Consider the following 13072-nt stretch of genomic DNA (forward strand, 5'->3'; position numbering starts at 1 on the left):
GTTGAGATTTTTCTTCTATGTAAAAAAAAAAAAGGGGGGGGTGGGGAGTTGTGGGGGGGCTGATACTACAATCTGCCTTATAAAGATGTCAGGATTGGATAAAATGGTGAGAAGCTACATGCGTAAAAGATCCTTGGTTTCTCCGTCATTCCCTTAGAGGATCCAATTCATCAGAAAGGACTTACTGAAGACCTCTCCTCAGAAACTTGATGGCCAAGGGAATTTCAAGTAAAAATCTCCTACTGCTCTTTGGTCAAGGCTCAGAGCAACCCATTAATCCCTCCTACTCCTCCAGGAAGCCAACCCTGATCTCCTTCCCCTGAATCCTAAGCAAGCCAGAATTCAAAAGCCCTCCCAGGAATTACCTTCTCTAACTCCATCTATTTTGGAAAGAATCTAAGGTTCAGAAAAAGTCAAGGGACACCCCCCTACACCCCCGTGCACACACACACACACACGCACCTTTTCTTTCCTCTAGAAAGCCACCCACCAGTTAAAGAAGGAACAGAGAAAAAATTCTAGCCAGGGCTCCATTTTCTTTGGCATGGTGAATGCCTGGTAGTATCAGCCACCATGGAACCCGTGCTTCTCTGTTTAGAGCTGCCTGGGCCACCAGACTGTAAGCTGCCTAGGGACAGGGCTTCCTACATTGGCTCGCTCAGAACCTCATGCATCCAGAACAGTGGCCAGCACCCATTTGGCTCTGGTACATTTTTTCTTCTCGTGTGTGTAAGAACCATTCAAATTACATCTGCCATCTTTGGGGGAAAAAAATTATATTCCTGTGTATGATATTTTGCATACTGCAAGGGTTCACATGCCTTAGAGAAAGGGGACTGCAAACTGGTGGAACAAAGAGGTTGGTGGTCCACTGCAGAAATGCCTCTCTGGTTCCTTGTGGCAAGCGCTAACTATATTCTGAAAGGAAGTGGTCTAGAGGTTCACAGTCAGTCTTAAGAGGAGTCTAGAAACCTGAAATTATAAGTAAAATGACTTGATGTGTCTTGGGCCTTTTCCTGGGCTCAAAATAAAATACAAGAAATCAATTAATAAAATAAAGTTTCTCACGTTTTTGCCTAAAGTTAAAAAAAATACTGCAGACACCCAAGGTTCATGAGTTATTTTTATTAAAATGATATTTAATCATGTACAAATAGACAATGGGCTAGGGAAGTCTTTGTGTTTTATAAGTCATAAAACTAGAAGAGCAAGATTAAATTTATAAGCCAAATACCAACTCAACTATGGAACCAACACAATTCAAAATGATAATATCACATGACTGTAGATAATGCCCTTTGTTGAACTTAAATTGCTCCCCCAACCGAAAAAAAAAAAATGCACCTGACAGGTAAACAGTAGAGTCTGTGGAGATCATCTGCCTCATTCTTCCACAGGCTATTTGAGTCTCAATTCTACAACTAGTTTCTGCTGGTTACACTTGTGCAAAACCTTCATTCATACAGTTAACTGAATTCTCAACTGGACTTTGCTTAGTACCAATGCACCTTATTTATTTATTTATTGGCATGCTGGGGTTGGAACCCAGGGTCTCACACATGTCAGGCATTCACTCTACCACTAAGCCAAACCCTCACTCCCCCAGCAGACCATTTATGAATTAAACCTCTCTCTGTTCTCTTTCCCTTGGCCACTATCATTCTATTTGCCATGAATTGCTCTTAGAGTACAAACACATGCAAATTCAGGTAGTGGACTCTCCTGACCATCTTCAGCTTAAGATTCAGAACATGCACATATTTTCAGAGTGTTCTCAAAATATCCACAATTAAATTATCACGGAAGACTCACAGGCCTCCAAGAATATGCCCTTGAATTTGAGTTTGATGAACATCTAAGGTCCCTTGCGAAAGGAAGGTTAACAACACTCTGAAGAGAGACAGTGAAGCCACCACAAGATGCGAGTGTCAGGGGACAGTCATATGGGGAACAGAAAATAGATCTCAGAAATTTCCAGGTCTAATGCCTTCAGTTCTGTCTGCTGGTGACCAGCACCCTACCCAGTCTTGCTAAGAGGACACTTCCAGACATGATCTCACCACAGATTATAAAATGGATGGTGAGTGGGTTAACTGTGAGCCCCAATTCTAGTCAAAAGGTAGCAGCTGCCCAGAGCTTGGATAAGAGCTCCAAGCCTAAGACTAGACTCAAAAGAAGAGATTGCTGTAATCAATTAGTGATGCCTGCTGTAAGCACAGCCATCTCAGAAATAGGTTGGACAGATTTTTCTTCCCTAGATTATAAAACCCAATTCTAAAACTGAAAAACAAAACAGTCTATCAAATCAAAAGTATTATCCATTCTCGGAAGGGGGCAGCTGCTGAACTCAAATGTCAAGCTAGGCTGAACAGGTAAAGCAAATGAACAAAGTCATCTGGGTGGGATCACTGGAAACTTGAGGACAGATGTGTCACCCAAAGGCAATAGCTGCTTCTCAGCTGCAGCCATTGCTGCCAAGTAGGAATGTTGCCAAATCTCTGAATTTTTAACGAGAAGCTGGAAGTCTGGATTTTTCACATGAAACATTCAGACTTTAAAATTCTGGTAAAAAAACAAATACATTTTTCAGTTTGCTGTTCATTGATCTAAAGATGGATCAGCCTAAAGGCCCTTCATCTGCAGCCCTTCATCGAGTCTAACCCCTTCCTGTCACAGAGGAAAACTGGCCATTTGGAGAAGTAGGGCTGAAACTGGGGATCCAGTTCTCTGAATCTAACACTTGTACCTACTCTACACCTTGTCCCCCAGGGGCTCATTCTCTGCATCTAACAAAGTAAGCCAAGAGCATCACCATTCTCCTAACCATGGACCAAAGCTCAGCTTAGGCTGTAACTAACCAAACATACCCAGACCAGTAAGGCCACTCCCAGGAAACTGGACTCATGACAAGAGCCCAGAGGCCAAGGATAAGACCCCAATCCCGGGTCCTCCACCAGCACCAGCAGAGAGACCCTCCCTGCAGTCCATACCTGTGTTCCACTCATGCCCACAGGTAGCCCAGGGGAGCTCCGTGGTAAAGCAGTTGCTCAAGTAGAAAATGGCCCATGCCAGGATGATGATGTAATACACATTTAGATGGGCCTCAATCACCTGCGTTGCATAGCCAATTCCTGAAAGGATAAAGGAAAGGGAACAATTTTGAGTTTCTATCTTTTCCTAACGGCCTTCAGCTACTCTTTGTAGCTTGACATTTTGGGGGCAAAACTTTATTTCTCATGAAATCAACACTTACCTTCAAACAAAGGGCAGACTTTCCTCCAACACGTAATGCCTCCTTCACTTGTGAATTGCCCCAGAGCCGTTTCCAGGAAAAAGACAGGAATCCCACAGCAAATAAAAAACACCACATAGGGAATCAGGAATGCCCCTGGAAGGAGATGAAGGAGTGAGATTAAAACTTTTCTCATCATTCCATGTTTGGCACAGGAAATCTTTAATATGCACCTACCACAGGCAAGATGTGATGGTCTCTAAGCTTGAGTTCCAGTTCAGCTAGGAACTAGGGTCAGAAAGTGTGGCCCCGGGTTTGTGCTCTCTGCCATCTATGACCTTAAGCAAGTCTACCGCACAGTTCGGATTCTCAGCTCCCTCATTTGTAAAATGGGACTTTAATCCTTAATGTCTATATTGCTTACCTTCCAGAATTAATGGGTAGCTATGAAGACAATATAAAAGAAAGGGTTTTATTTGCTCAGTTCTTTAATTTATGGATTCTGTGCTTTGACATAGGTCAAGATGATTACCATCCTGAATACTATACCTTTTGTTTTTCATTCTAAAGTGATGTCAACAGTCTAGGTAAGGGAGATCCCTTTCTATTATTTACTTTCAGAATGATCTGAAAAAATATTTTTTTTCATAATGAAAAGGCATTCTCAGGGAATTATATCATGAACAATATCAGGCTTCAAAGAGTTAATCATCCCTATATGCAAGTCCCAGTTGTTCAGTTGAATTGTATGGAGTTTACAACAAGAATCTATCCAGTAAGTCTGGCTTGGGATCAGTCTGGGAAAAGACCACCCTCAGTTTTAGTGTTCCTATCTTGAAACACAATATCCATTGCCTGGGCCTTTCTGCAAAACAAATTAAATAACTGAGGTGAACATGGGCTATTACAAACAGAAGGGGATTTTTTCCAAATCCCTCGTCCTCTTTCTCCAGTCTAATAACAAAGCATGAAAACATGCTATTTCCGACCATCTGATCTCACAAATGAAGCCTTTAACTGAAATTGCTTTTTACTAAATGAAGCCTCTTTAACTGCAAGGATTAATAGCAACAATTTTGATCAATCCTGATAACAGGGTCCTATCTACCAGGTTTTGAAAGGGTCTTAGGTTTTTCTGGGCAAGCAACTAATTCAAAATTTCACATTGGGAAAGAAATACTTTAAACTATCACTGGCATCTATGAGTACAGCTATGTAGATTTTTGAGGAAAAAAAAGGAGAAACTGTGGATATACAGACAGCTGAACTATATAAAAAGGCAAAAGTGTGTGAAAGGAAATAAGAGTATCTGTTTACTGAATCTAAATCTAATTGATTAAAAAGCTGAAATCATTCCTTAATACACTGCAATTTACCTGGGAACCCTCTGAAACCTAATAGATGGCACTTCGTAAAAGCCTTCTGGCCTGTGTATTCATAAAGCTTGTACTGTAATCCCTAAAATAACTAACTCAATCAAGCCAGGGTATCTGTGTACCCAATGGAGACTCTCGGCAAATCAGAGAAAGGAAAAGAAAATCCAGCAATGACTCATTTTTAAACTTCACTCACTACAACATTTTTTTTAATCTGTGGCAGAATTTGTAATTAACCCAATTTACCCAATTTTTGCTTTTAGGAACACTTATTACTTTGGCACAATAATTGCCTGGATGAACAAATATATTCAAACTTTTTTTTTTTTTTTTTTGGCTTGGGCCTCCCCTTAAGAGTTTCCACAGGTTTCCAAGTGCACATCACAATTTACAAAGGCTGAGTCTATCAAGAGAGGCAGGACTCACAGCTGAGGGCACAGGGCACTTTTGGGGTCTCCATGTCCACTCCCCCTGTACCCGCCTTGCCAAACCACCAACATAAGTGGCCACTTCATTACCAGTGCAAAGCAGGCTTGCAGCAGCCTGTACCTTCAAAATGAATGTCTCCAAAGAAAGGGCCTGGGCCCAGCAGTATCCTTCTTGCTCTCCCTGCAAGCAGCTCCCGCAGGAAGTCCAACACTGGCCCTGCCAGCCGACTTCTGAGCCACCTTGTTTAAGGATTTACTGGAGGAGGAGGGGGGTACCATAAAAGAGTCAACGGGGACTGTACTGGCACAGGCTTTCTCTTGGAGAAACATGCCACCGAAGATTTTGGAAGATCCCTTCCCATGGACTTGCAGGGCTGTCCTGTTGATGTGACAGAAGGAAGTCTTGAAGTCTAGAGCCCTTTCTCTGAACTGAGAGAGTCATAGATTTACCACTGCCTCTTCTGGCAAACTGACTTGGAGACGTTGTTACTACAAATGACTCTCTCAACACCTTCCTCTCCCTCTCCCCCTTCCACAATCTCTAACCTCTCAAAAACATTAAATCAGTGTCCTTGCTCTGTGTTGTGGGTGACTCTGAGGGCAATAAATGTGACTGCTTGGTGCCAATTCTTCCACCAGAGAGTCCCAATATATTGGCCCCAGAAATGACCCTAAGAGCAAAGTTAAAAGGTGAGGCAGAAAAGCTAACAGCAAAGGCTCACGTAAGAAGTTCTCCCCGTTGTCAGCCCAATTCCAGTTTAAGATGGGATTCTGGTCCCAGAATCCCATCTTAAACCACTAGTTAAATGAGGAACTTCTCTGACCCTTACTTTCCTCGTCTGCAAGAAAGGTGACAGTGAAGCCGAGGTGCCTGGCACTTGAGCAAATTCCCCCAAACCAAGACCATTGAGGCAATAAGCCAGAGTCCCTTTCCAGTGGAGAAGGAAAAAAAAGCTGAGGCTCAAAAGGACTAAATGTTTCCTGTCAAAATGCCAGTGAAAATACCAAAATCAAAGGCCTGCTGGTCTCAGCTGTTACCTCATGCTGAGGACAGATCCCTCCTGGCGGGCAAGTCCCTGCGCACTGGCAGGTGGCACACTGAGGTGCGAAGCAACCCATAGGCACGCTCGCTTCCTGGAACAGGTGGGCCGTGCCTGCGGGTGAGCTCACTCAGGTGGCCTGGGGTCGAGGCTCTTCCTTAGGGTCCCGCTGCACGCAGGCGCAGGAGGGGGGTCTCGCGCTCGCCCACCCCCCACCCCCCGTCTTTCCACCCCCATGGAGCGTGCGGCACCCCCTCCCCTTCTCCCTGTCGCGTGCCACCTCACCTCCTCCGTTCTTGTAGCACAGGTAGGGAAACCGCCACACGTTGCCCAGCCCGATAATCTCCCCGGCCACGCTCAGCACGAACTCCACCTTGTTGTTCCACTGGCCACGCTCGTGGACAGCCTTGTCGCGCTTGTCGCGCGGGTCGCGCGCGGGCGCCGCGCCCCCGCTGCCGACGCCACCGCTGCCGCCGCTACCACCGAGCGCTTCAGTCTCCCGCGCCTCCTCGGCAGCCTTCCCATTGCCCAGGGGCAGCGCCTTCTCCGCCGTCATGGCCGCGCTGGCTGCCTCGTGCGCCGGCCCGGCTCTGCGCCGCCGCCCCGGGCGGGCTGGCTTTTCAGGAGGCGCGAGCGGGCGGGAGGGGGAGGCAGGGGGTGGAGCTGAGGGACCGGGCCGGGCCAGCGCGGAGAATGGGACGCGGCGGCCCGGCCCGCAGGGCGCCCACGCTGCCGGGGCCCAACTGGGCCCCGAGAACCTGCGAGCGCACCTTGCGCGCGCCGAGCTCCCTGCGCGCGCCAAGCACCTTGCGCGCGCCAAGCGCCGGCGGTGCCCATCCTTTCTGCTGTCATTATTCTCTTAGGACAAGAGTGGAAGCTCCCATTCAGGACTAGGTGGACTCCAGAACCAAACCCTAAAGTTCCACCATTCTCTGTAACCTGCCAATGGTGGGGCCTCAGTTTCCCATCCCTACTAAGAAGTAGGCCAGACACCTCCAACTTTAATGTGCACGCTCGGCACCTGCAGATCTTGTTAAACTGCAGATCCTGGCCTGGTAGGTGGGGTGGGCTGGAGACTGCGTTTCTAACAAGTTCCAGGTGAAGCCCATACGGCTGGGCTAGGCTTCTTCCCATCCTGCAGACACAGGCTTGTTCATTCTAGTGCCCCCTGCTCAAATACACATTGAGTCAGACGTTGAGGTGTTAAGTGCTTGTTTCTGGAGATAGGCAAATCGAGGAGGAGATTCCTGATCTGCTCATCTTGATTGAATGACTTTGGGCAGTCGTCTGACCTATCTGTGCCTCAGTTTCTTGATCTACAAAAGGTAATTCCAACAGTGTCTGCCTCATAGGATTGTTGGTGAAAGGTTGATGAAAAAATGGTCATAAAGTACTGAACACTTTGGAAGTGTTCAATGAACACTTAGCCATTATTAATGTTATCATGTTTAGACTCACACATCTTAATTAGGCATCTTGCTATTTGTCTCCCCTGTCAATTGTAAGGATGCTATAATTCTCCTCTTCATTATAACAGCCACAGAACCTAGGACAAGACATGGCACAGAGTATGCACTCAGTCAACATCTGTGGCTATTAAGAAAAAGAGGCTGGTATGGTTTGGATAGGTGTCCCTCAAAATCCCATGTGTCAAAGCTTTGGTCAAGAGCCTGTGGTGCTCATTGGGTAGCTGCGGAACCTTTAAGAGATGAGGCCAAGTGAAAGATCTTGCGGCCATTGGAGGTGTGGCCTCGAAGGGGATTGTGGGAGCCTGGCCCCGCCTCTTCCTCTTCCTCTTTTCATTTCCCGCCATCTTCTAGCGGAGCAGCTTTCCGCCTGTTTCTGCTCTCAGGTGCTGTCTCACCTCAGGCTCGACGAGTCAGCAACCAGCCTACCTTGGGTTTAAACACCTAAAATTGTGAGCCTAAATGAATCTTACCTCTTTATAAGTTGATTACCTGAGGTTTGTTAGGGTAACAGAAAACCAAGGGCACCTCTGGTCTTTGCACAGCCCCGGGGGAAGCCTCCGCCAGAGCTGGGACTCAATGCCCTCCCTCCGGTCCTTCCTTGGAGAGCTCCCCACCTCTTGCAGCCCTCAAACGCCTGCCTGCTTCTCCTTTCATTTTGGCTCCCAGCGGCACCAGTCTTTCTGTGTCTCCATCCCCACAGAAACCCCTCCCCTCGGCCATCTTCCCTTCCCCCTCCCGTTTTAGTGCTTGAAAGAGTGAGTCGCAGCGTCCGCCCTGTCTTCACCTCCCACTCGTTCCTCAGCCCACAGCAATCTGGCGCCCTCCCCCACCACTCCTCTGAAAATCCTGCCTGTAAAGTCCCCAAAGCCCTCTTCATCTGACAGATCCTATGGTTCTTTTCCCATCCCCATCCTGCCTGACCACTAGGTAACTTTCTGCCCCGCTCTCCCTCCTGAACTTTGGAAAATTCCACCTGTGTGGTTTTTCCTGTACTCTGAGAGCCTCAGCTGTCTTTCTCTCTCTGCTTCTCTGGTTCCCCTTTCTCTCTCCTGAAGCTTGGCTTTTCTCCTGCCTTGAACCAACCCAATGAAATGTTGATGGCTCCCAACATGGCATCTATCTCTACCCTCTCCCTCCAATACTGTCTGGAGTATGTTTGAAAGCAGAGATTCTATAGGGTGTTCAGGGCGAGATAGGGCGTTGCACCCAGACTCTGACATATGGGTTCTGTTAATTCTTTGCTTAAGGCTCCTTATCCATCTCAATTGGGGTTAATATTAGTTCTGATCCCAAAGGGTGGTCAGAATAGCTTCAATAGGTGCTCTGTGAACAGTCACCATTATTTTTATTGTGATGAGGAGGAGGAAGAAAGGGACCTCTTGCTAAAAGCCTTCATTCATTGGCTTTTCTTTTCCTACAGGATGAAACCAAATTTCTGACCTTCTTATTCACATTGCCCCATAATCTGATTGTCCCAGCCTTTCCTTCTAAGTAAATGCCATTTTTCTCAGGTGCTACACCATCGATATTTCTATTTTCTTTCAGATGATTCCCATTGCTGAATATAGTACCTGTGCTCAGTAGCCACATAGTAGCTAGGGGGCTCATCTATTAAGTCAATAACTACATCAGAAGTTAGAGGCATATTCCAATCTTAATATTGCAGTATTAGCCTATCACCCCAGATCTTTGTAAATCTTCAAATCCAATTACATTTTTAATTTGTACTGATGCACAGCATCATTAACTCCAGGGACTACTTGCTTTGAGCAACTGTGATTCTATGAGACATTTGGAAAGTAACTTGGAACCAAAGAGAGGCTTAGTACTGACCACATCGTCTGCTTGCACCCAGACTTGATTCTGTTGATGGATAGTTCTGTGACCTTAGGTATATCATATCATATCGTATCATAGGAGATGCTACAAAGGAGAGGTCAGTGGTGCTGGAAGAGCTTGTAACTGAGGGCTCTGATCTTGTTGAGGAGAGCAGGAAGGGCTCTCTGAATAAGTGACAAATAATTGGAAGCCTGAATAGAGAGGAGTAATGAATTGGATTATGAGGGGTTTGGGGTCCTGAAGATGATCACAGGGATCAAAGCTGGAATGCACAGTGTGGAGGATGTTACTCCTGAACATGAAGCATTTTTTCAGTGATTGACATGAGAGCATATTCACCTTGGGAAGACCACTGTTAACCAGTGTGAAAATAGATTACAGGACAGGCAGGTAAGGGTGAAGAAGGTACTGCAGTAGTCCAGACAAAAGATGATGACACGTTAGACCATGGACAGAGGAAGGTAAATGTTATATTGTGGGAGTACATCCAAAGACTTAATCTAGGATTGGAGGTGGTAAGAAAGGAAGGGAAGGTATCAGGCACATCTTTTGGGTCATTGAACTACAACATCCTATGAAGCAGTTGATGGTTCTGCTCCATTTTGTGCCTATGCACCACAGCTGCCTTACTTCAGTAGTGACTTTTGCTCATGTCCTCTCAGATGCTCCCCTTTGCTCATCTTATATAGCTCTTATAAACCCAGTTTAATGCTCCCCTTCATGAATTCTGAAGGAAATGCTCAGGGCTCTTTGGTGATAGTAACACGCAGGATAAAACAACATTTGCAACCTTTACACATTATAGAAACTATCTGTTATGGTTTGGATGTAAGGTATCCCTCAAAAGCTCACGTGTGAGACAATGCAAGAAAGTTCAGAGGACAAATGATTGGGTTTTAAGAGTCTTAACCCAATCAGTGGATTAATTCCTTTGATAGAGATTAACTGAAGTGGTAGGGTGTGGCTGGAAGAGGTGAGACTTGGGGCATGGCTTTGGGGTATATATTTGCATCTGGCAAGTGGAGACCTCTCTGCTTTCTGATCATCATGTGAACTGCTTCCCTCTACCACATTCTTCCACCATGATGTCCTGCCTCACCTTGAGCCCCGAGGAATGGAGCCGGCTGTCCATGGACTGAGACCTCTGAAACTGTGGGCCCTGTAATGAAGTTTTCCTCCTTTAAAATTGTTCTGGTCAGAACTTTTAGTCATAGCAGCATAAAAGCTAATCAAAATACTATCCTGTCCAGGTAGTGATTACTCCCTATGTTCATCTTCTGCAACCATGCTTGCTCCATGTAGCTGCTGCCTCTCCATCTTGGGTCCCAAAAGGAGGTAATGGAGCAGAGATTTCCCTAACCAAACCTCAGGCCCACAGCCAACCTACAGTCACAGGAGCCAGAGGCATACTTACTTATATGCCACTGAGATTTTGAGATTGTTGCATAGTAAAAGTGATTGATAAACTTACCACAGGCTGTACTTGGGCCTTCATTTACCCCATCTCTCTTACACTGCACATTGTGGCATCAGCATAGAAGTACCTGTGTTCTAAAGATAAAGAAACTGAAGCTTAGGGAGGTTGATCTACATATTCAAAATCACACAGTGGAGCCAGAATTCAACCAAGTTTTCTGATTTATATTTTACATCCTGCAATGTCTGACTTCAGAACTCTTCTCGTGGTTTTAACCACATAAACTTGTTGTCTTCTTTTTCTAGGTGGAAAAAAGTAGAGGATGAAGGAGTAAATTCATAACTTCTTCCTTTTCTAAGGAATGTCTTTCTAACCCAAAGACATTGGCTCAGAACTTAATCATTATATCCTGGATGCCAACCTAAGAAGCCCCCATCTGGGTCCTGTTTCTATGGGAGAATGCGTTCCAAATTCCAAAACACTTGATTTTACGCTTGCATCGTTCTCTCTGGAGTTGGCTAGCATCTCTGTGTGTGAACACACATGCTTCCTTATGTTCTAAGATTTCCTGTGATTTTTATCTACTCCCTTACCTGGCTCAGATGTCTAAAATCAGTGTCACATCGAAGATATTTGCATTTACCTATAGATAGGGTTCCCAGGGCTATTGAATCTTCCACACAAGCTCAACTTCTGGGGTACCATTCATGTTGTCACTCTGTAGTGCCCCCTGGAATTGTGTGAGAGGATGATCCCAAGCCCCTTATGATAGGCCACAATTGACCCAGGTAAAAGGCCATGCTGTCCCTTGTCAAATGAATCATGTATTTCTTGATCATATATCTTTTTGGCCCTAGAGAGACAGTGCCTTGTAGTTGTACAGTATTCTGGGGGGGGGTACATTCCCGGACTCCCAGTGGGGACCTGAAACCATGGGCAGTAGGAAGCCCTAGATATACTGTTTTTTCTTATACATGCATACTTATGATAAAGATTAGTTTGTAAACTAGGCACAAAAAAAGGTTAACAGTGATAATAATAACAATTTATTATAATTAAAACTATGTAAAACTGACAAGTTATTCATTTCTGAAAATTTCCATTAATATTTCCACACTGTGGTTGAAAGTACTTAAAGGGGGACTACTATATTTCAAGGGTGCTCAGATACTTATTTCTTATGATCATAGATCAAGAACTGACTGAATGATTCTTCAAGATACATACAACCCCAGCATTTCATGATTTTCATTATAGAGATCTTTCATCTCCTTGGTTAGAGTAATTCTTAAGCATTATTTATTTATTTATTTATATTATTATTTTTTACATGAAAATATTTATTCTCTCCCAGGACACTGATCCAGCATAGCAACCACTTGGCAACCTGGCTTCCTCTCAGCAAAGATGCAGTTCTTGAAACTGCTCTCTTCATGAGTCCCCTGCAGCTGAAGGCCTGGGCTCTGCTCACACAAAGTTCCCGGCAATGGCTGGCACCATGGAATACTCACCTTCCCTCTGGCACAGGCTTCTGGGTATGGGTACTTTAATTTGGATCTCTACAGGGTTCCCATTGTTCTCAGTGAGGACCATGTTGTTAGAGCCGAACTTGGGGGTCCTTCAGTGGCCAGGCCTGTGATGTCTACAATGAATGCCTTTTTCTTCTGTCCCCTGATGACCAGCAGTATTCAGTTGCTGACTTTGTCCACCCCATTCTTGATATAGACATAGGTACACCAAGGAGGGTGATGATATGGGGTGTTCCCCAGGGTGCTGTGGTCTATCACATGCAACTGTGTCATCTTCTCAGTCACACCTAGGTTCCCAGTGGTACTAAAACAGCTCTAGCTGAATGCTCTGTTTACACTAGTAAAAGGGCCCCAGAGTCCACTACAAACAGCCATGGGATTCCCCAGATGACAAATCTGCTTACATTACCCTAGAATATCCCACCTGGAGCCCCACTTGTCAAGCTCTGTCTTCCCCCATATGCCCTCTGCCCAGGCACACTGGACCTGCCAGGCAAAAAACGATCTGCTTATTTATGTCTTGAGGCTCTCGTGAATGGGGTTTTTGTTTTCTTTTTCAACCAAGTTCATTGTTGGTGTATAAGAAGACGATGATTTTTTGTATATTGATTTTATGTCCTATCATCCTCAAACAGGGATAATTCAGCTTCCTCCTTTCTTACTTGTAACTCTTATATTTCTTTCTATTGCATGATTGCTCTGGCTAAAGTTTCCAGTACTGTATTGAATAAGAGTGAAGGGA

At 45.2% G+C, this 13072-nt stretch overlaps 1 protein-coding gene and 1 pseudogene across 1 annotated transcript in view; both read right to left on the minus strand.

Annotated features, from left to right (window-relative positions):
* The window catches only part of Slc6a11 (solute carrier family 6 member 11), a 126955-nt gene extending 120244 nt beyond the window's left edge, over positions 1–6711 (minus strand). Inside the window, exons 1-3 of the mRNA XM_005333864.4 lie at positions 6362–6711; positions 3254–3388; positions 2991–3131 (exon numbers count right to left, since the gene is read on the minus strand). Of these exons, the coding sequence (XP_005333921.4) occupies positions 2991–3131; positions 3254–3388; positions 6362–6632 (547 nt within the window). The 5' untranslated portion in view covers positions 6633–6711. The remainder of the gene's footprint in view (positions 1–2990; positions 3132–3253; positions 3389–6361) is intronic.
* Positions 6712–12203: 5492 nt separating this feature from the next.
* Positions 12204–12705, minus strand: LOC101973657 (large ribosomal subunit protein uL14m pseudogene; annotated as a pseudogene).
* Positions 12706–13072: the final 367 nt, after the last annotated feature.

The sequence above is a fragment of the Ictidomys tridecemlineatus genome, chromosome 16, assembly GCF_052094955.1.
Source record: "Ictidomys tridecemlineatus isolate mIctTri1 chromosome 16, mIctTri1.hap1, whole genome shotgun sequence".
Taxonomy (NCBI): Eukaryota; Metazoa; Chordata; class Mammalia; order Rodentia; family Sciuridae; genus Ictidomys; species Ictidomys tridecemlineatus.